The sequence below is a fragment of the Rhinolophus sinicus genome, linkage group LG03 (assembly GCF_036562045.2).
Source record: "Rhinolophus sinicus isolate RSC01 linkage group LG03, ASM3656204v1, whole genome shotgun sequence".
Classification (NCBI taxonomy): Eukaryota; Metazoa; Chordata; class Mammalia; order Chiroptera; family Rhinolophidae; genus Rhinolophus; species Rhinolophus sinicus.
This window is the reverse complement of record NC_133753.1, coordinates 63,215,572-63,239,576: the sequence shown is the minus strand read 5'-3', so window position 1 is coordinate 63,239,576 and position 24,005 is coordinate 63,215,572. Positions and strand designations below refer to the sequence as shown.

At 38.2% G+C, this 24,005-nt stretch overlaps 2 protein-coding genes across 10 annotated transcripts in view; one reads left to right on the top strand and one right to left on the bottom strand.

Moving 5' to 3' along the window:
- The window catches only part of TMEM87A (transmembrane protein 87A), a 36,101-nt gene extending 26,983 nt beyond the window's left edge, over window positions 1-9,118 (bottom strand). For 3 of the 6 annotated variants that reach the window (XM_019725414.2, XM_074327875.1, XM_074327873.1), the window contains exons 1-5: window positions 8,900-9,117; window positions 7,588-7,648; window positions 4,668-4,753; window positions 2,103-2,216; window positions 77-130 (exon numbers count right to left, since the gene is read on the bottom strand). In XM_019725414.2, the coding sequence (XP_019580973.1) occupies window positions 77-130; window positions 2,103-2,216; window positions 4,668-4,753; window positions 7,588-7,648; window positions 8,900-9,055 (471 nt within the window). In that variant the 5' untranslated portion in view covers window positions 9,056-9,117. Of the gene's footprint in view, window positions 1-76; window positions 131-2,102; window positions 2,217-4,667; window positions 4,754-7,587; window positions 7,649-8,899 lie in introns of all 6 variants that reach the window. The other 3 variants (XM_019725416.2, XM_074327872.1, XM_019725415.2) reach the window with 2 other exon arrangements.
- A 770-nt stretch (window positions 9,119-9,888) lies between these two features.
- Window positions 9,889-24,005, top strand: part of GANC (glucosidase alpha, neutral C) — a 62,080-nt gene continuing 47,963 nt past the window's right edge. Inside the window, exons 1-4 of one of the 4 annotated variants that reach the window (XM_019725410.2) lie at window positions 9,889-10,173; window positions 11,973-12,035; window positions 13,396-13,504; window positions 22,384-22,511. In XM_019725410.2, the coding sequence (XP_019580969.2) occupies window positions 10,145-10,173; window positions 11,973-12,035; window positions 13,396-13,504; window positions 22,384-22,511 (329 nt within the window). In that variant the 5' untranslated portion in view covers window positions 9,889-10,144. Of the gene's footprint in view, window positions 10,174-11,972; window positions 12,036-13,395; window positions 13,505-16,342; window positions 16,560-22,383; window positions 22,512-24,005 lie in introns of those variants that run through there. The other 3 variants (XM_074327869.1, XM_074327867.1, XM_074327868.1) reach the window with 3 other exon arrangements.

Genomic DNA, 24,005 nt, shown 5'->3' with positions numbered 1-24,005 from the left:
TTAAAAACAAAAAAAAGAAAATTAATTCAGAATTTTTACTTTACTATCAGAAATATTTAACAAGGAAAATAATTACCTCCTGTTTTTCTCCTAATAGAGGCAATCGATGCACAAAATCCCCAGAAAAGCTCTATGAAAGAAATATAAAAAATTAAAAGATATATAATAGTAAAAGAAAAATGTAGCTCAAAACCCACAGAAATGGTTAAGCAAAACACATTTTAAGAGTAAATACAATAATATGGTAATAACAGACAAAAGATTTCTAACAACAAAAAAAGTGAGTAAAACCCTGATGGGAACTAAAAATACTACCAAAGCAAACTGACCACTCAATTTTTCCATAAGAATTATAGATATGTCAGAATGATGAAACCTTAGATAAAAGATATCTTATAGTTCCCTCTCGTCCTACAGGTGAGGAAAATGTGGCTCAAAGCTATAAAGCTTTATGTAGAAACGGCATTTGAACCTAAGATTCTTAACTCTTGGGTCCACTGCTCCGATCACAACACACTCAATACCTATAAAAACCCTACACTAACTGTAACATTTACCTTTCCAGTTATCAGCAGATGAGGCATTCTCCTTCTGAGTAATTACAGCATGTATTTCAACTCTGTTACATTAGATTGGAGAGGGACCCTTACCAATAGGGGGATAGGACAAGACCCTGGAAAGACTGTAGCAGATCTAACCTTGGACAACAGCATGCAACAGGTAGCTTTCCTAATCAAAACCAAGAAAGGCCAACCAATCCTCCGAGCCTGGGGGATAAATTTGGAGAACCAACAGAAAAACCCCTACTCAACATCACATTGTTCCTAAATTTCCTTTTCTGCCATTTAAAAGATACTTAGGTGAGAGGTTTTGGGAACGTACGGGGGGTGGGGGTGGGGGGGTTCAAGCAGTGTGGGGGATGTAGATGATAGACGTCTGGGTTTTGCTTTGTCTTGTGCACCTGAAACTAATTAAAAAAATAAATAAATAAATAAAAATTAAAAAAAAAAAAAGATACTTTCTTTTTCCTCTAAGTCCGTAAAATCTAAGCTATGACAAGAACTGAATCCTTATAGTTCAACCATCAATTATTTCATTTGTTTATCAATTACTATTAAAGACTTCTTGTCAATAAACTTTACTTCTAGCAACTAGGCAAAAAACCTAGCTTTCTGTGAACTCCTTGCCTCTTCAAAGCAATTTGCTAAATATTCTGAAGCAATATTTAAATACAATAAAGACAAAGCAAAAGCTATAGTTACAATAACTATTTTCATCACGTATAAAATATACAATTTTTCTTTCAAAAATTGGTGTCAGATCCTATTTCTAAGAAAAGAGAATTTTAAAATATGTGTGAAATTCAACCCTTTGATTTCAGGTCCGTAGCAGTAAAATCTAAAAATGCTGATTTTTCTGGGGACATATCAATTAAATGAGATAACAAAGGAATTAAAAATTGAAGGTTTCAAATGTCCATGAATGGATGAATAAACAAAACAATGGAGTATTATTCAACCTTACTTAAAAAGGAATGAAATTCTGATACATGCTATATACTTGTAGATGAACCTTAAAAACATTTTGCTAAGTGAAGGAAGCCAAACAAATGTATGATTCTACTTCTATGAGGTACCTAGAATAGTCAAATTTATGGAGACAGCAAGTAGCATAATTGTAACCAGGAATGTGTGTGTGTGGGGGTGTGGGGAGCTGGGGGTGGAAGTTACTGTTTAATGGTTATGAAATGTCCATTTGGAATGAGTAAAAAGTTCTGGAAATGGTCAGTGGTGACAGTTGCACAACAATGTGAATGTACTTAATGTCACTAAATGGCATATCTAAAACAGTTATAATGGTATATATTATGTATGTATATTTACAATAAAAAAATTGGGGGTTTGCTTTTTACACACACAAAAAAAGCACAACCTCTTTAATGAGATGAATATGTAAGTGTCTGGCTATGCACCTATCAGACATGCTTCTAACTTATTTCAGTCAGAGGCAAGAATTGAGGAGTGGGAAACAAATATCACCAAAAAGACAAGCAATACATGTTTCGCCTCTTCTATTTCCCTTCAACCACCATCAAACATTACCTGTGTCTTAAAGAGCTCACTGCAGTTCTGGAACAACTTTGATGACGTTTGATATTTCCCAGACAAGCCTTTTTTTTCCCTAAGGTTTTCCAGATATGTCTCCACTTCTTCTGACTGAAGAAATAGAGAAAACACAAAGTATTTAAGTTATCTTTCACAAGTAAGATATTTAGAACATATAGATTGCCTATAATACAAATATAGTTTTGTGTTTACTATTTTAAAAAGTAACAGCACCAGACAGACTCTATATAATAGTATGCAAAACTCTAACAATATTAAACTCTAAAGTACAGAATTCCAGTCTATAGCTCACAAAGGGTAGTTCTTCTACAAATTCTAACAAGACTGGAAAACTGTCAGATTCTAAAGGGTTTTATCACAAGAAGATATATTTATAAGAGTTACTTGACTAAATTAATAACACCAACAAAAAGATATACTTGTGTGCTCACAAGCTAAGACAGAACACAAAATTGTTGAGCCCACTGTTGATACTCTGCAAAAACTCATTATTTTTGTGGCTTCATCCATCAGTTCTGTGTATTTTTCTCCTATCCCTACAAGTCTAATCTTGCACTCTTTTTTCAGAGCTCCAATTTCACATCTCTATTTGCTTCTCATTTCCATAATTTTATCCTGTGGTAATCCAAAATAACTTTTACATGCTTAACTTGTACTACCTATGAAGACTGAATCTGTTAAGTTCTTGACCAGTTTATCACAAGTTTCAAATAGATGCCTTTAACTGTAAATTCAATTAGTGATGAGAGAAGGATCACCAAACAGTATATCCAACCATATTCAGTTGATATTATTTCTCTCTAAATTCTTCAGTCCTTTTAGTCCTTCTCCTATCAATCCTACCCAATGTTATCTAACAAATGCAAAAAACAATTACCAACATGACAAAAAAGATCATTTAAACCCTAATACTAGGCTGAAAATTCCAAATGGTTAAAAGGTTTGACTGAATGCTACAGTTTTTAAAGACCAGTCAGATTATCTTTGAAAAGAAACCTTGAGAGTAGTATGGGAAATGTAATTTTAAGTTTTTTTGAAAAAAGAAAGAAATGATGCAAACAGAGGGGTGGAAACAGAATGGAACTGGCCTGAAAAATCACCCTTGGAGCCATAAATCTTCAATGCTCAAGCAGTATACTGCGGCAATTCTTAACCCATCATCATCATGCTATTCGCCTTGTACTGACAGTGCAAAAGCAATGATGGGGAAACGGCTGCCCCTTATCAGGAACCAAGGCAGTGGCATCTCGCTGGACTAGTAGTCATTGTATTCTTCAGTCACAAACTTGCAGTTAAAAATAAAGAAGCCAATTTTACATAAGAATGTTCTTGAAGCAGCAAAAATTATTAAAGTGATTAAATCTGGACCCTTGAGTACACGCCTTTTTAGTATTCTATGAGACAAAATAGGAAGTATGCAAAATACTATAAATGACTGTCTTGAAATAAAGTACTTCGCGACTGTTCTGACTTAAAGCTAAACTGTCCTCTTTTTTCATTTACTTGAAAGAATGACTGATAAATTAGTTATTCGGACTTGGTTATTTGGGAGATATTTTCTTGAAAATGGGCAAAGGGAGGCTGTCAATTCAAGGAAGACACCTGACAGCATTCATTGCCAATGATAAAATTTGAGCTTTCAAACAAAAACTGGAATTTTGGAAAACTTGTATATGCCTCGCTGAGCTTAACAGATTCCGATACTTAAGGAGTTTCTGATGAGACTGAAGGGTGATGTTAACAAATATAATTTTGAGTTAACTGTAAAATGAGTTAAGACTAGTAAAGTTGATATAATTCAACCAACCGATATTTTCTAAATGACCAACCATGTCACAAAATCAAACATGGGTAAAAGACCATTCAAAGTGCAAGACACACCAATGTATTTTTATATAACTGAGTAAAAAAAAAAAAAGTTCACTGATATGGTTTCAGATTCCCCATTGCAACTAACCTTTAAGAAATTCCACTTGTTACATTTTAGTATAGAATGAAAGAATATCCACAATTATCTGAAAACATTTTTAAAATACCACTCCCTTTCCCAACTACGTATGTTTGAAGCCATATTTTGTGTATATACTTCAACCAAAATCACTTTATTGCAATAGACTGAGTAAAGGACACATAAGATTCCAGTTATCTTCTACTGTACTAGACATCAGATTTGCAAAAATACAAAATAATACCATTCTTCTGTTTTTTTCCTAAAAGTTATTTTTCATTAAAATTTTTTATATTACTACGCAATGAATTTATTATTGCTATTTTAAAATTAATACACATTTCTGTATCTTCTCAGTTTTAATTTCTAATATAGTAACCTACAGGAACAAAGGCTTTTTGGAGTCTGTAATATGTTTAAGAATGTAACAGGGTTCTGAGACCAGAAAGTTTGAGAATTGCTCGTACGGTAGGTCTGCAAATTGGGAAGCATGCATTCTAGTTTCAGCACTTCTCCACAGCTACATGAAACTCCTTCCTCTATCGGGTTGAGACCCGATGATCTCGAAAGTCCTGTAATTTTATGTTCCTTACCTTGAAGCTGTAGATTTCATTGTAACAATCAGCACTTTTCAGATACCAGGTTATATTCAAAGATACATCACAAGATTCTCCATCAACTATAAAAGAAGAATCTTTGTAAATAAAAGATCATTCCCAAACAAAGCACTTTTCCTAAACTGTTAATCCCCATCCCATTTATTTCCTGCTAAAATGAGATACTCAAAGACCATCCTTTTCTCTGAACAGAAGGTAATGAAGCAATATGCGGAAAAAGAACTGGATATTCTTCAGATAAAACTAAGTATTGTTATCCACAGAAAGAAACGGCAGGTCAGCAGTTTTTAACCTTTTAAAATGTGTGTCTATTTTTATGCTTTAACCTCAATTTCTGGTTCTAAGTTGGGAAAAACCTGGAAATAATAAAGCAGTCCTAACTATAAAACCAGTCTTCTATTATATTACCATTCAATATTTATTGAGCAAACACTTAAGTATATTAATACAATGCTAAAAACAAGTGTATTAGGTCAAAGACGGGAATGAGAGGGAGCCAATTACTTTAAAAAGATTACATTCTAGTTGGAGAGATAAAGAATAACATTAGGGATGTCACAAGGCATTATTCAAAATAGTTCCACTGAGGGAATAATTCATGGCTTATAACTTGAAAGGTATCAAGATTGGATAGAAAGAACTATGAACAAAAAGCAAACCTGGCTAGGGAAGGTAGGAATGGCGGCAAACGCAAAAATAAAAGTGTATTAGTTTCTTTTCAAAACCCACCTTAAGAGAGACCTCAATAAACTTCATGAAATCATAAAAGCCTCATATAACTCATTAAACACATTTAGAACACAATATTCTAGAAGACCAATGCATTAGTCTGAACACCTAGCAGCGTAAATATGACTGATTAACTGTCTCACCTGGGGAAAGTCAGTATTGCTGTTTATCTTTGATTCTAGTTGTTTAAGGGAAAATATACTAGAGATACCTACTTTATGTAAATGTGACAAAGATAAACTACTGCATCTAGGAACCTACTTTTGGTTCTTAACAAAAGCAGTACAGCTAAAGTTATAACCTTTCCCTTTTCTTTGTTTTAAATAGTTTTCTCAAACTAATTTTTAAGTGACACACTTTTACCAGGCTCAATTAAAATATACAAAAATCTGATATGTTAAATGGAATTTATATGAATGATAAAAAGGATATTGCAACCTTGCTATGAACTATTCAGAAGAACCACACAGAGACGGGATTAATTAAATAAAAGCCTGTAAGAATTCCCCAAATCAGAAGATCTGCAGAGAAATTCGGCTACAAAAATACTTTTTATATTAAAAGACACCATTTAGAATTTTGAATGGATGGCTTTAAGAGATAATGAAAATGGTCCTGTCAATTTCATAAAAAGCTATATAACATACCCACAAAAGAATAAAATTAGAGACAAGGTAAGTATTAGAAAGCACAGAAGTAAAAGATAATGTAAATTTTAAGGAGCCACAAATCCTCCAAAAACAATGAAATGTAGACACTTCAAAATACGCAGCCTAACTTGGCAAAACACCATTAGATCAAAATATAGATGAGAAAAAGACTACCTACTAAAAAGAAAGAATAGCATACAGGCTGTAAGACTATTCCAAAAGACAAAACACTGCTACCCCTAAAAGTTACTCTTACCTCACAAGAAAGACCAGTGTGTCAGAGTAGATTTGATTTAGATCAACTTCAAGTCATTAGTCAGGGGATTATTTTTTCACAGACACAATATATTCTTCACAGAAATTGTACCTGCCCCCTTCACCCCCAGTAGAATATAAACTCAGTAAGAGAAGGGACCTTTTCTAACACTTCCCTGCTATCTAAAACAGTGCCTGGCACACAGTAAGTTTTTAATAACTACTTACTAAATGATTAAAAGAATAAAATCATCCAACTATAACTTCCAACTTTACATTTTCACAGAGACAGATATGCATAGAAGCCACATGGATGATCTGGATTTTTATCCCTGATCTTGAAATGGAGCTGCCCATGATAATTTGCTCCCTAAAGTAACTTCAGAAATAAAAGGAAGCTTTTCTTTAATACACAATGGGATATTCTGGATTCAGATACAGTGGTTTTTCCACTGGACCAACTGGTTTTGTTCTATATAATCCCTATTTCCTGATAATATCTTTGAGTTTCCTCTTGCAAAGATCCAAGTGGTAAAATACTCCTTTTGTAAATAAAAGATTTACTGAACCTATTCATTCAGAGCCAATGGTCTACGTATTCAGTAAACATCTAAAAGGCACACAAAAGCAAAATCAGTGGTAGCAAAAGATTAAAACACCATGCAGGCAATCAACCAACGTAATTTGTCTAACTATACAGCTGACCATTGAACATGGTATGAACTGCGCTGGGTCTACTTATACAGGGATTTTCAATACCTGTACTGTTTTCCATCAGCAGTTAGGAGTCCATGGATGCAGAGGGCAGAATGCATGCACTGATCTATACCATTTTATATGAGGGGACTTGAGCATCCATGGATATGGGTATCTGCAGGGAGTCCTGGAACCAATCCTCTGCAGATACCGAGCGGCAACTAAAGTTTCGTTGGCATCAAAATTTATACGTGGATTTTCCACTGTGCAGGGAGACGGCACTCCTAAATCCCTCACTGTTCAACGGTCAACTGTATATTCTGTAAGTATACAGAATATTTATCTTGTTTTTTGGTGTTTACTACACCCAAAAATTTCAGACTTAAATTTTCTATTAAATTATTTTCTATTAAATTATTCTATTTAATTTAATCTATTAAGTGAGACTATTAAATTTCAGGACTTAAATTTCAGAGTAAGTCATCAGAAATAGAAAACAGGTATTTTAAAAGTTTAAAGATTACTCAAAAACTCAAACAAAAACTTCATGAAATGCAAAAACTCACATTTCAGAAAAATAGTGGTATTTTTGAAGAGGATCTTTCCAAAACTAAAATAATTTTTCCCCTGCAAAGATAAAGGAAAGAGAATTAGCATCAGATCACTTTAATTCCCAAGGCAGAATATACTTGGTATAAAAACCTAAATTTATGAAGTGTTCAAGTTAGTTTTATTAACAAAAAAGACATCAATATCGTTCCTTTTAGTAAAATTCAACCATATCCAAACTGCAGGATTTTGAAGCTTGATACATTTTTCCCCACAGGCCATAGGCATGGACTCTAGAAGGAAGGCTGCTAGGTGGCTCGATTTAACTTAAACCTTCATGGAAGATATTCCTTAATCAGTTCATCCCCTTCACTCACTAATCACTGTCCAGGATAACCTATCATTTCTTCAAATAAACTATTCTATGAGCAGATTGCCAGATTTAACTCATTTTAGTAACAATACCTAAAACTGAGAACCTGAAGATCTTCACCAAACGAACAAAGACTTTAATGCTCGCCATATAAACGCTCAAATAAGATTTGGACATTACAACCAGTGAGCAGAACAGAATGAAACAAAAAGGCGATGGTGATTTTAATAGGACTAATAATGCTTTTCGGCATTTCCTGCCTTCCTCTGACGTTTGTCTGCTCCCAGGACTCTAGCTCTTACCCAGATGAAGTTTAAAGGGGGGCAGAGGAGGAGCAGAAAGGGTAAACCGCTCTAGTTAATTGTCCAAAGGAAAGACTAGCCTTATCGTAACAAACTTTAGAATACTATTTTTTTGCATTTTAGCCATGCTCGCATTCGAATACATTTTTTAAATGCTTAGACTTCCTAATCACACAGCAAAGCTTAGAATAATCATTTCAAAGTTCAAACGAAATCATACAACTTCCTAAGTAGAATTATCCAGTAACAAAAAAAGTGCAGAGTAAAAGAAAGACGTCTATTTACATATCCCTCTCATGAAACCCAGAGTCACTGGAGTCTGTGAAACTCCAGCTGAAAGAGAAACCACTCTCCACCTGGGTATACAAGTTTACACGTCTCAGTCAGGAATTGAAAGTTCTCTGACTTTTCTAAGAAACCGCTCCACCACTCCTCTCGGCTCCTGAAGTTGCCCTGACATTCCCGCTAATCTACCCACAAGAACTTCAAGGCTTTCGGCTCCAGAGAGGTGAGTCCCTGTTAACCAGCAACACAGACGCTCCCGGAGATCCCACCCCTTTGGAAGCGGACTTTTGCGGAACCTTCATGGACGCCTTGGGCCGCCGTAGCCCCACCCCTTGCTCCTGTGGGTTCAGTTGCTTCGGGAACACTCACCGACGGTATTGGGACGTGCCACTTGGATCGGTCGGCTGCAGCGACGGGTGCCGGTCCTACACCGAAAAGCGGCAATGGGGACGGATGAGCCCCCAGAAGAAGAAGAATAACAGGCAGCACCTGAAGCCACGCAGCCGCCGCCATCTTCACAGCCATGGAGTGCCTACCGAAAGCATTTCACCTTCTTCCGGTTCGTCCCGCCCTCTTCCGGCTCTGCTCTGGGGGGGGCCGGATCATCCGGGTCCTCGAAACCTCGCGAGACTCGTTTGTTTTGCGACCCAGCGGCCCCTCCTTCCGATAGACGTCACTACTTGATGTGCAGCTTTAGACATACTGCGCAGGCGTCATCTCGTCAGAACCTGGTCACCTTGGAGAGTTAGGATGATCGCCAAGAGCCACCCCCGCCTCGGTCGGCTCTTCTCTCTCCCAGCCCTAAAAGGGTTTGGGGACGAGGCAAGCACCGACGAGCATGTAGTGTTTGGCTCTCTCTTCCCGCCTTTCGCTCCAGTCCCTTATATCCCTTCCAAGTCAAAGTCAGACTTCGGGACTAAAAGTCTGGGAAATCCGTAGTCTGGCTGCCTGTTTGTTTGGCGTCTGGTAGTGAGTTCTTGGTTTCCGGAGGTATTTAAGCAAAGAATGAAATTTGGTGGTGGTGCAGTATAAGCGATTGCTAAACTGGATGGTGTGATAGATAACCTCTTTAAACAGCCCCTTCTAGCCCTGAAAAACATGATGCTACTGTAGAGTTTGGCCAGAGTACATAAACCTCCAGCGAAGACCCGGCCGGCCCTTTCCACTCAAAGCCAAAAACGGGGAGAAAGTGTACCAGTTTTAAATATGTATGGCGTTACTGTCACTGAGATGGACCCGTAGAAGCTTAGCCCAAATCCGGCAGGCTCTCGATTCTCACGCTCTTGAGTTTTCATCCTGTAGGGCTCTGCGTACACGCCCCCTCGGCTGCAAAGACAGTTTCGGTTCCTAATGAAAGTTCCTCATCAGTCAGTCATCACGAAGAACAGTATGCGAAATAAATCCCGGTAGAAACACTTGTTTGGCCCTGGAAATACAGGAACAACAAGGGTCGATTGGTCACTCCTTAAGGACCTGGAGGGGACTTCCCATTTCCAAGAAACTTGAAGGTGATGAAGTGCTAGTGGTAACTTAGAAAGAGGCCTATCGCGTTTTGAAAAGATCGCACGGGTCCTTGGCCTGAGAGCCGGGAGCCTGTCAAGAGACTGGGAAGCCATGGAAGCAGCCGCGAAGGAAGAAATCAGGTAAAGGCCCAAGTGGTCGAGCAGGTTCTGGCTTTGAAGGTTTTATTGAATGTTTGATTGCACTTCTTATTTGCATGTTTTATATTTGTGCACTTCATCGTTTTTTTCCTCAGTTCCCCAGGTATTAGTTGATATTAATAGCTAGACCTTCATAAAATACTTTCAGGATGGTTAACAAAATTGGAGAAGTTGTGATCAGAACTCTAACACATGAATTTCAAGCACGTTGCTTACCAAGTTCAGCTATACCCACCTCTTCCCATATTACACCAGAGCACATTCTTCAAAGCTGGAAAGAGGAGACTGCAAATTTTTCTACTCTTTGCACATTTGATTAAAAGAAAAGTGATGACTGAGTCAATGAAGGATTTACCTTTTTAGTATGACCGACTGTATCCGTCTGGGCTTGTTTTCATAATATTTTGAAATTGGTGTTCAATCATAGCTTCCTACATAATCATGGACATACTGACCACAGCTGCATTCAGCCACACCTCTGCATGAAAACCAATGTTTTTTTCTTATACCCTGTAGTTGTTTTAACTGGCATGTGTTAAATACATAATCTCAAGTAGCAATATACATAAATCTTGTTCACGGTTTATTCTAGAAACAGCTATTTTGGAAACTTGGTCTTAAAAAACTGATATCTAGGTTATCAGCTTCTTTTTTTTGGTTTCAAGAGTACAAGAACAATGTAATAGACATTTACACACCTCACAAAGTGATAACCCCCTCCCCCATTCTTCTACCCCTCTGACATCATAAATAGCTGTTATAATTCCATTGACTCTATTCCCTATGCTGTACTCCACATCCTGTGACTATATATATATATTTATAGTTGACATTCAATATTATTCATCTCCAGCTTCAGGTGTACAGCGCAGTGGTCAGGCATCTAAACCGTCCACGAAGTGGTCTCCCTAATAAAATAAGTGCCTATCGGACACCCTACAAAATCTTTATAACATTATTGATTATATTCCCCAAAATGTCTTTCATATCCCCGTGTCAATATTGTGGCTACCAATTTATGCTTTCTAATCTCTTCACCTTCTCCCTCACCCCCACCCCCTTCCCATCTAGCAACCCTCAGTTTTTTCTGTATATCTCTGAGTCTATTTCTGTTTAGTTTGCTCATTTATTCTGTTCTTTAGATTCCACATATAAGTGAGATCATATGGTATTTGTCTTTCTCCATCTGACTTATTTCACTTAGCATCTTCTTAAAAAGCTAACCATTTTTCTTCTACACCTGTCTCTATTCTTATTCTAGCACCTTGCACATACCTGTATTACAGTATTTGTCAGGTTGTTGGTGATTGTTGTGATTGTTGGTTAGGCTCTCGCAGACATCTTGAACACAGTCCTTTATATCTTCCTCAGGGCCCAGCAGTCAGTTAGAATATTCTGAAAATATTTTGTTGAATAATAAGTACGGGGGTTGTTTTTGTTGGTTTGATTTGAGTTTTTTTGTTTGTTTTTGCTCCTTCAAATGTTACTGTTGTAGTCATTGCCTTCACTCATTATTTTAAAAGAATCCTTACTCATAAGTGACGGTGCTCTCTTCCTATTGCTTTCAGAATAATCCCAGAACTTGATGTTTTGTTGTTTACCTTGGATGATTGACAAAAGGATCTTACTCTGCAGCACACGTGTTATGATGTTATGTTATGGCATACAGTTTTGCATTGGAGAGGTTTATTTCCCATGTTCATACCATAGTTTAGAGAAGGTTCAAAAATTGGATTCACAAACTCTGGGTGAATTAACTTTCTTCAAATGTGTTTGTTTAGTGTTGAAGATGAAGCTGTGGATAAAGACATTTTCAAAGACTGCAGCCAGATTGCTTTCTATAGGTAAGAAGTGGAAAAGTATTACCTAGATCAAAACGTTTCTGACAGTATTTCAAAACTGATGTTTAATACATTTCTGATATAGGAGTTCAAGGAAAAAGTCAATTAGGAAATTCACTGATTAAGGAATTTATCAGATAGAAGCCATTCGCTTTTAACTTTATATACTTATTACTCTGTTATTTAAATTTTTCAGTAAACAGGCATTTTATTTTGAAAGTCAAAGTGTTTTTAAACTGTTATGTTAAAATTTTATGTCTTTGCAGAGATAATATGTTTGCATATTTCAAAAATTAATAATATTAAAAATATGTACATTGGAAGTATTTATTCTTTTCCCTTTCTGCCCCTTTCCATATCTTGTCCTTGTAACCAGATTTAGTGATTTCTTATTAATCCTTCCAGTATTTCTTTTTGTGACTACAAATATTCTTTTATTACCACCTTTCTTACACCAAGTAGCTTTCTGTATACACTGTTGTGTGCCTTTTTTTTTTCCCTGCTTTATAGTTTATTCTGAAGAGCTCTGCATGAATATATGGAGATTGTCCTCTCTTTTTACAGCTACATAGTATTCTGCTGGGTAGATATAATTTATTCAGTTTTTCTCATACTCCTAGACTTTTGGGTCGTTTTCAATCTTTTGCTATAATAGCACTGCCACAATGAAAAGCTATACGTGTATGTCATTTCCTGCACATGCAAGCATATTTATAGGATGAATTTCCAGAAGTGGGATTACTGGGTCAAAGAGTAAATGTATTTGAAATTTTAACTATGACCAGATATCCCTTGTAGGGATTATATCATTTTTTACTTCCATCTCACTATATAAGATGGCCTATTTCCCCAGTGCCTTATGTGGTCCTGAAATTGAAATCACCAAAAAATTGTATCATATATTACAACTTTCTAATTTATTCACACTGCTCTAAAGGAAGAAAATTATGTCATTTTCATTCTGAACAAGTACCTTAGAGGGAATTCTTTAGTGAAGTCCTGGTCACCTTGTTAAACCACTAGGTTATATTGGATCTCCACTAGAATTGATTGAGTTTCTATTAAAGTGTACATGTCATGGAAAGAGGGAGTGAAATTAACAAGCTAGTGAATACCATCCTACAAAATACCATCCTTGAGCAGTGTTATATTGAATAATTTTATTAGTATTTTTCTTATTAGTGTTAATTTTATTAGCACTCTATTAACAAAGTACTACTGTTAGTACTTTATTGGAGTACTGTCTGTGCCGAATTCACTTACTATCATGAAAAATTTTAATGACTTCCCCATGATAATATAGTCTATTGGATGCTAACAGCCACATATAATTCTGAGGCATCTGTATACTTCCTATGTGTAGGCGTCAGAAACAGCAGCTGTCCAAGAAGTCCACCTATCAGGCATTACTAGACTCAGCCACAACAGGCAAAGACAGCACCAAGTTCCAAATCATCAATGAAGTAACTAAGGTGAGATAGAAGTATTTTCTACAGAGACTTATTTGTTTCAATGTTTATTTGAGTTGAATGAATTAAATTTCCACACAGGCTAATTAAAACTATGTATGCTCTAAAAAATAAACTTTGTTAGAGAAGTGATGTAATCTTTTTCATATCTATACTAATATTACTTTAAAATTAATATCAACATACAGACTGCATGTGTATCAGATGCTTCCCTAGATGTTTTACAAGTGTTATTTCCTTTCAGTCTTCTTAATACATAGTATTAGCCCCAATTTTCAGATAAAGAAATTGAAATCTAAAAAGTCACTTGCTCGGGGCTGGCCCGGTGGCTCAGGCGGTTAGAGCTCCATGCTCCTAACTCCAAAGGCTGCCGGTTCGATTCCCACATGGGCCAGTGGGCTCTCAACCACAAGGTTGCCAGTTCAATTCCTCGAGTCCCGCAAGGGATGGTGGGCAGCGCCCCCTGCAACTAAGATTGAACACAGCACCTTGAGCTGAGCTGCTGCTGAGCTCCCGGATGGCTCAGTTGGTTGGAGCACGTCCTCTCAACCACAAGGTTGCCGGTTTGACTCCTGCAAGTGATGGTGGGCTGTGCCCCCTGCAACTAGAAATGGCAACTGGACTTGGAGCTGAGCTGCGCCCTCCACAACTAAGACTGAAAGGACAACAACTTGACTTGGAAAAACGGCCTGGAAGCACACACTGTTCCCCAGTAAAGTCCTATTCCCCTTAAAATAAATAAATAAATAAATAAGTAAATAAGTAAATAAGCAAATAAATAAATACATACATACATACATAAATAAATAAATAAATAAAAAGTCACTTGCTCAAAGTCACAGCTAGTAATCAGTATCTTTTACTAGTTACAGCTACTGTGTTTTCCCGAAAATAAGATCTAGCCGGACAATCAGCTCTAATGCATCTTTTGTAGCAAAAATTAATATAAGACCGGATCTTATTTTACTATAATATAAGACCGGGGATAAGATAAGATATGATATAAATATAATACCGGGTCTTATATTAATTTTTGCTCCAAGAGATGCATTAGAGCCAATTGTCCGGCTAGGTCTTATTTTCAGGGAAACAGGTATTAACCAGAATTTTCACTTGCATCTGTTGACTCTATCAAGCACCCATACTTTGTCACTATTATACAGCATATAGCTGAGCATGCGGCCTGAGCATGGTGCAGATTCAGGGAATGTCTAAACCTGAAAATGTGGGTGGGCCAGGGGAGCAAGGGACTATGTAGTTGAAAAACCTAAGTCACAAATGTTCCATCTCCTGAGCTGCTTCACTACCTAGCATAGCACTATAGTTATTGCATACTGAAACGATTAGAGCAGTACTATATCCTAAGTTCTTTTTTTCACCTGTCAAGTCACCAAACTACTGGCCGATACACATTGGCCAGTCATGGAGGAAGTGCTATGCGCTGAGCTAGGAAGTATGACTCTGCACGAGTACCTGATGCTCCCGACCTGACCCTCCCTTGCAGATCCTCCCCCATCTTGGAAAGGCATCCTGAGTGTCTAAGGCCTCCCAGACCAACCTGGCTTAATTGGTAATTCATGTAACTGAAAGACATCGTTAAAGCCATGTATGTGGTCTAGGTCCCTACTAGCTTGCATAGTAACTCCACCAACTCTACCAAATCCCAGTTCTGGGAAGCAGACTGAGAAAAAGTCTCCACTTTCACTGCAAAGCTGTGAGCGCTCTCCTTGTAACTACCGGAGTTCTGGCCCTGTGGTGCTGCAATGAGGGATCTCCTCAGAGAAGACAGCACAAAAACGACCCCAGCACACCAGAGATTTTTCTATAGCATTTGTAAGGCCTTTAACTTAGCAAAGCATCCCGACTTGATTCTCAGGAAGAGCAATTGCACAGTGAGGAAGGCTGCCTTCCTTGTGAAGTTTTAGAGATTTGAGCTTATTTCATAGGTGTGGAATTCGGGCTTTCTTGCCCAAATTCAAAATAGAGGCTAGAATCATATCAATGGTTCTGTGTTCTCTATCCCTGTTCTCTGTCCCCAACTTCTGGTTACTTAAGGATATAGTTACGGTAACAGTACACTTAGTTCATCTCTCTTAACTACACATATGGGATGGTTAGCCTTTCTCCAAAACTTAGAGCTGCTGTTTATACCATCTAGTTTTTTTCTGAAGGAATTTACCTCTTTTGAATTCTCAGCTCATGGTAACCATGAAGTCATAGGTCCTCTACTGCTGATCCAAGTCTTCCAAACTATACATCCTTCTGTAGCCTAGTTTGATGGCTGTTCATAGGAAAACATGGGGTAGCACTGATTTTTTTTTCTAGAGAACTATCTTCCATTTGCATGTGGTATAATAGCCGGACACCCAGCCAACCCCCTGTATTCAGGGTCAGCAGAAGCAGTTAGCTCCAGGAAATGCAAGGAGTCCACCAGAGACCTTCCAGCAGTCATTAGGCCTGCTACCAGATGTCAGGCACCTTTCCTGTCTCATTTTTCCTGTCATTTGCTCATTTTCCTTCTTGTCCCCAATGTATCTAACCCCAGAGAGTTGTAGCTGTTCCAAGGTCAAGGCAAGAATCCCTTTCCGTCCTTGGGGAGGCTTAGTATATTGAGCATCTCCTGAACAATCCAGTGTCATGATGACACATGCTGAGGCAAAGCAAATGAGGCAAAAGCCCCCTGCATACTAGTGTGAGCCAACATGCAAATTCTCAGTGCAGCTTGCGACCAGTGTAGTGAGTGGTAGAGCCCCACATACGGCCTTTTACAAGACTATAGATCAGTTTCTCTGCACACACCTGTCTTTGGATCCTGAAATTGTGAGGGATAATACTGTTCAGATCAGATGCCACAAACAGAGCCTACCAGATCTGGATGCCTTCAAAGGAAAAGCAGCCACAGTCCAGGAGGACCCATGGGATCTCAGCACAAGACAGCACATGGCCCAGAAGGGAGCTGAGGGGCCCAACAAGCAAGGGCAAGTTACCCAGGATATCAGCAACATGGCTCTCAAGACCGAGAACTTTGAGGACCCCTTGGAACAGACTCCATTTTCAGGTATTAGAAATATCAGGGCTGCTTAGGGAATCTGTATGCTCTGATCTCAGGCAGATACATGCAAATGTATATGTTTTGGGAGGTGACACTGAAATTCTGAGCTTAACTCCATTGTAATGACTTCCTACTCTCTTGGACTTGAGATGCCTATTAGGGACTTAAGAGTTCATGCCCTCTGTCAGTTTGGTAGGGACAACAAAGATCCAGACAGTAATCACTAAAGGTCTGAAGCTTGTCTCCTGCTCAGTCATAGTCAGGGAGCCTTCAGTAGAGGTGGTTTCTGGGATGGATGTTTCACAGGTGATTTCACAATAGGATATGACATGGGTGTGGTCTAGAGATTTAAAACAAGCTGTGTACATCCACTTATTCAGAATGACAGCTTTTTATTTCAGGTTCAGAGAGACGAGCCCAAAGTCTAAGAGGATCGTATTCAGCTCACAGCTGCAGTTCTCAGATTTCACTGATGAGGCAGATTCTGACAAACGCAGCACTCTTAGTGTCTGCCTGCCCCCACACCACTGAAACTCTTACAGTAGTAACTTTGTCAGCAAGATCTGTTGTTAATTTTTGAAAACCTTCCTCCCGATCTGCCTCTTAAAAAGCAACCAGGAAACAGAACCAAGCTTCATTCAACATTCTCTTAGTTCAGGTTGCTATAACAAAATACCATAGACTAGTGTTTTAAACAACAGACATCTGTTTCTCACAGTTCTGGAGTCCGGGAAGTCCAAGATCTAGGTGTCTGGTGAGGAACCTTTTCCTGGCTTACAAACTTCCATCTTTGTACTGTATATTCACATGGTGGAGGGTGCCAGCTTTCTGGTCTCTTCCTGTAAGGGCACTAATCCCATCATGACTCCACCCTCATGACCTCATCTAACTCATCACCTCCCAAAGTCCCCGTCGCCAATGTCATCTCACTGAGGGCTAGGGCTTCAGCATGTGAATTTGCGGGGAGGGAGGGTAATAATTCAGTCCGTCCGTATTAAACATATCGTGCTTGGGACACAGTAATTTTACAAGTTCAAGTGTTGCCCTGTGTATTATCTCCAGAACATGCTCTGAACATCTAGGCTTTGAAGAAAAGCTGGTTGGAGGTTCAGATGTGTACATTTTCTCACATCGGGTCCCAGTGTAGTATCTTGCCTATTTCTGATGATGGAATAATCAGGTAGATATTTGATAAAGAAGCTTCCAGAAAAAAATCTAAAAAGAAAGGAGTTATGAATAAAGTGTTGACTGCTTTTTTAGAACTGTTTGGTTTTTTTTTTTTTCTTTCTGCTATTACCAATTTTTTACCTTCAGTGAAAATTTGACCTGGATTGAGAAAACCTAGTTTTGTGACATCAGAGCAAAGGAATTTATGCCATCTTCTGAGTCTAGCTAAAAGCAACAGACCTGTCTTTGACATACTTTATATTGCTAATTTTGATGCTTTCTCATGACCATTTGGCAGTATATTTTTGTTTTGCAGCCTATTTTTGGGTTTTCAACAGAGACAACACTTCTAGCAGCTTCTCTAAAGGTGTGGTGATATCTCTGAGCATCTCCATGAAGTTACCCCTTGCCTCTTCATCTAAGCCTGATGCAAATGAGACTTTGCCCAGCCAGCTACCTCCTCAATGGATGAGGCACAACTACCATTTGTTAGCCAATATTATTTCTGCAGAGATGCCAGGAACAGGCAGCTAATTTGGAAACTAGCCAAACAATCAGAAGCACACCTGGGCAGGCTAATTGTCCTTGAGGAACGGGCTAATGCCCAGCGCGAAATTGCCAACATTCTCAATAGAGAATCAGTGCTTGCAAGAAACGGACTGGCTGCAACTGTGGAAGGGGCCGTTGGTGCCCTACAGCAATTTAATGAATGCTTAGAGCATTCTCTGAATCCTGGAAGATTCAGATCAACAGCTAGAAGAGGTCATTGCTCACTCTTGTAGGCCTTTTAGCTTAACCGTTCCTTAAAGAGGAAAGACCCGATGCTGGAGGAAAAGCGAGACTTACCCATCAAGGAGAACGTGATGGGGTCCTAATTTCCCTTCTTAATACCCACTGCCATGTAAATATGTGTTCTAGGGCTGTTTGTTAACTCAGTCAGTCTACTAGTTGGGATTCCCAGTTGTGGGTAAACAAAAAGTTTTGTTCTAATATAATTGTGATCTGTCCACTGCTTGAATACATAGACGTTTTTACAACCTGATATTTTTGCCTATGTGGCCAAAAAAACTAAACTTATGGATGACAAACTACCAGGTTTTGTATTGAGTATGGGAAAAATAAGATAGGAAAAGGGAATTAATACTCTTTCTCAGACTATGAGATGTAAGCCTCTGAGTAAAGGTTTATGAAAAACCAAGTAGAGACTTGTGGTACTAAAAGGAACCTCCAAAATGTATTTCTTTCTCTGGGGATTTATCTCATCTTCTCTGTGTAGGTGGATATTTATACATCTTAAATATTTTTAAGGGAGTAAAACCCATGCTGTCTCATCTCATTTAAAATGTTTAGTTATATGCTTCTTCACTTTATTTACATGATCCACCTTGCAACCGAGTGTAACCGCTACTATTATCTAAGTACTAACACTAAATAATTCTTAGTTTAAGCGATCGCACTTCTGTAACTTACCTGCTTAACATTTTTTCATTGTCAATTCCGATCATCACTAATAGGAGGAAGAGAATGGATAATTTATTTGTATATTACCAGTATTGTTTAATAAATGTCCAAACAGTTCCTTAGAGAAGAACAGGACTACCTAAAAATGCCTAATGTTTTCGATAGAAGAATATAACATTCGTGTTCAGACTTTTTGACAAAACAAGGCTTTGATGGAATAATTGGGCAATAACTGGTAGTTCAGAAGCCCAGAGAAGTGATTTATTAACTGTCATCCACAGAGCCCTGAGGATTCCATGGAAGTGTCTCAGGGCTCAATGCAGGGAGGGAAGGGGGTGCTTAAAGGTAGGGCCTGTGAGCTGCTCCCCACTATCTTCAACCCAAGTAACTTTATTGATTGGACTTTTGAGAGTCTGCTGCTATTAAAAAAAAAATTTTTAAGCCACTAAAAACATGAGCCAGATCATAGGAGCAAATGTATACTAAGGTCTAAGGAAATTATGTGCTTGGAACATGAAGCTTTGTTGGTGATAAGAGATAAGAATGAATCTAAATATTGACCTTGAGAAAAGGTGTACCTATTGGAAAAATTTGTTTGCTTAATTAAGTTTAAATGACAACAGAATGGGGCTTTGACTCTGATTTGTATGTTTGGTTGCATAAGGTCATTATGTTAATAGCAAGGTTTTTGCTACCTCTTATAGTTAGGATTCTTTCCTGGCATGCAACCTCAAGAACAGAACATACAGACCAGTCTTTGTTTTCAAAAAAAAATTTTTTTTAAGAAAGCTGTTTTACTAAAAATGGGAGGATCTCTGAGTACATAAACTAGATGTAATTTGTTAATCATACATAGACAGACAACCTCTGTACACTCTGCTTTGCATGGTCTTGCCCATTTTTGCCAACCCAAAGGCCCTGCTCAAGACCCTCTTCCTCCAGGGAGCTGTCCCAGAAGCCCTCTCCTTATAGTCATCACTAATATTCCCCTTCCTTGTTCTCCCACAGCCCTGCCCTTGTCCTCTCTCAACATAAAATGCTTTATGTGTACTGTCTATGTGTTTTGTCACCTCTCAATTACAATCCCCTTAAGACTTTAGCCATCCTTTCTTTTCACAGCAAACAGCACATCCCAGTATTGCCAAATAAATGTTAGTTGAATTGAATTTGAGAGAGCAATGGAAATATATGTCTAATTTGGAAGAGAATACATATTCTAGCAGGATTTCAGCTTTATATTTGGACATATTTTCAAATTTAGAATTCTGATGGCACAGAATTCGAATATAAAACATTAAACGTGTAAGCAATAATTACAGTATGATTTGGGATGGGGGAAAGGGGACACGTTGGTCCAAGAGTACAGACTTCCAACTATACGAGGAATAACTTGTAGAAATCTAATGTACAACAGTGATTATAGTTAATAATACTCATACTTGAAAGTTTCTAAGAGAGATCTTAAATGTTCTCACCACAAAAAGGAAATGATAACTATGAGACATGTAGGTATTAGCTAACGCAGTGGTGATAATCATTCTGCAGTATATAAGTGTATCAAATCAATACATTGTATACCTTAGACAATGTTATATAACATCAATTATATTCCAGTAAAACTGGGAAAAATAATTACAGTATGATCACTACTACATCATAACCTTGTCTTACGAATGTCTGGAAAAGCAGCCATGACCACTGCACTATTTACCAGATCCACTCTTTAGTGCCATGTCACGGTTTAAGTTTCCTGATTACTTTTCTATATTCCCAAAAGCAGGGTTCCAATAATATCGTTTTCTTTTGGTGCTTCTTTGACATTCTCCGTACTTCCTATCTGTTACTTGTAGCACATTGTACTTGCTCTAGACCAGGGGTGTCCAAACTGAGGCCCGCGGGCCAACTGTGGCCCGCAATCCATTTTTAATTGGCCCGCAGCAAATTCCAAAAACATATTTAGTTTACTTAAATAAACCAGGTGAGGCAATACGTACTTCACCTCGAGTGAGTGACCCGGCTGTTTGTGTAATTTACCGCATATGGCCCTTGGTGAAAAACGTTGAAAAAAGTTTGGACACCCCTGCTCTAGACTATGTCACACAGCCTACGCAGCTTAGCCTTTTCTTTAGCAGACCCTATAGTAACACCAGATGTACCCAGCAGTAACCAGAATTTGGCATCACACTTGATGAAGGATTTGCAATCGACTAGTGTGGCATGGGACACTAGTTAAAACCAGTCATAAAATATTTCTCTCATCTAGATACCTCATTTTGTAACCTAAACCCAGCCATTTCTACTCTTGGGTTTTGTTGTTTTTGTGTCTTATTTTTCAAATTCCGTATTCTCTTTATAGTTCTACGATGCTTCCATCTCCCATTGTAGGCAGAGTTTTACCTAAGTTCCCCAGCCTCTTGAGAAAGTTCCCCAGGCCACATACCAGGTGTATAGGAAGTACCTTGATTTTAGCAGCAAGCCTCATTCATCTACATTAGAGAACCCCAATGACTACCATTTTACTCTCTGTTCTATTCTGTGGCTTGTTACCCTTCATCTTTCATTCAGCCAGAATCGTTACACTACTTTTAACACCAAACTCTTATTCTCAAGATATCTGTAGTTTGTCAGAGATACAGTGGTCATATGTCCCAATTTTCAAAGAGCAGTTTGAGTTTATGCCTGTCGTCCAATATAATTAATAGAGACCCCTTTCACTCTTAAAGGTCCTGGTCTGGACAATTATATGTCTGCCTAACCATAAAACACATAGGTGTTTCCTGTGTCTACCACCGGTATCAAGCAAGTATATACAGAGGGTGCCCAAATAATGTATACACATTTTAGAAAGGAAAACTGTATTAAAAATATAATATGTTCTGATAACAAAAGACGAATACAAGTCAGGTTTGACTTCTGCAATTATAAGAGGTGCTCAAAGTGGTTACCATCAGCGTCCAGACACTTCTGATTCCTGCGAACTACTGCTTGAGCAACATTGACCAAAGTGTCCACTTGTATGCACTTTTTTGGTGCCCTCAGTGTATAGATTGGATAACTTTTTTTTCTTCATGACTGCCATTATTCTCCAGTTTGCTTGGCCTGTAATAATTTAAATGTAGTTTTCTAATTATTGTCGTTTGATGGTAGAACTGACCATCACTGGGGTAACCTGTGGAAACTAATCTCATATGTCTGTTCCCAGGTTCCTCTTTTGGCTGAAGTTTATGGTATGGAGGGAAATATTTTCAGGCTTAAAATCAATGAAGAAACTCCCCTGAAGCCCAGGTATGAAGTTCCCGATGTCCTCACAAGTAAGCCAAGCACTGTAAGGTAAGCCAAGGATCAAGATATCTTGAATGCACCCTCAATATGTTATTTATCATTCCTTGAGTAGATTTGTATGAACCTCATATTTAGTCTGTTCAAAACTACAATCATGGGGTAGCCAGTTGGCTCAGTTGGTTAGAGTACAGTGCTCATAACACCAGCATCGCTGGTTCGATTCCCACATGGGCCAGTGAGCTATGCCCTTTACAGCTAAGATTGTGAACAATGGCTCTCCCTGGAGCTGGGCTGCGGTGAGCAGCTGGAGGTTGGCATGGGCTGCTGTGGGCTGCCCCGGGCTGCCGTGGGCTACCGTGGGCTGCCATGAGCGACCGCAGCCGAGGTGAGCGGTCGGCAGCCGGTGAAGCTGCTGTGAGCTGCTGTGAGCAGCCAACCAACGACCAGCGACTGACTGCCTCAGCCAAGGGGAGCGCAAGGCTCATAATACCAGCCTGGGCCAGGGAACTGTGTCCTACACAACTAGACTGAGAAACAACGGCTTGAACCAGAGTGGGGGCGGTGGGGGGCCATGGAAGAAGGGGGGAATAAAAATAAGTCTAACATGTAATTTAACTTAGAATCAGAAATCATTTAATAATCAGGGTCTAGGTGAAAAAAAATCTCTGAGGATTAAAACATTTTTCATATACCTACAGAATCTTTATCACTTCTCAACACACTTTCCAGTGGTATTTCAACCTGGTTTTGCCTGTTGATTTCTGTTTTTTCATGTTATTTCACTAAGGGAATATAAGATTATGCCAGGTGCTTCAATTTTCACTATATCATTATCACTGTTTTATGTAGATTATTTTTTTCAATGAAAAATAAATTGCATTATTTTCATGAAAATAAAAGATCAATAGATAATAAGGAGAAATTAATTCAGTTGTGGTAGCACCATCATAAACTTAAAACATATTTATTTACTGAGCTGCTACTATATGTCAAGAATTTAGGAAAAATGAATTAAAAAGAGACTGTTCTAAAGGCTTTGCAGTTTGACAAATGAGTGTATATATATTTATATATATATACACACTCACATATATGTAAGTATGTATGTATGTATATATGTATGTATATCTCCCCTTGGTCACAATATATTACTTTTTACTATCCTGGAGGATTCACTTTATTAATAGATCATTTAAAATTTTAAATCTGTGTTCATAAGTAAAATTTGTCTGTAGTTTTCTTTTTTTCTGGGCTATCTTTGCTGTGTTTTGAGGTCAAGGCGCTATTAGCTTTGTGTAACAAATATAGTATATTAGTTCTGCTTCTGTTCCAATCTCTTTCTAGAGGGCTTTTGGCTATTGAAATAACTAGAAAGCTAAAATCTACATTTCTCCATTTCGCAGACTTCCATGTAGCTAGTTTCTGATTTCTTTCAGGTTTCACCAATCAGATGCACTTACAGGTATCTTGATTTCAGAACTGAGTTTCCCATTTTGCTGGTATGGATTTGGCAGCTGTAGAATGAATGGCTCTAGAGCCACA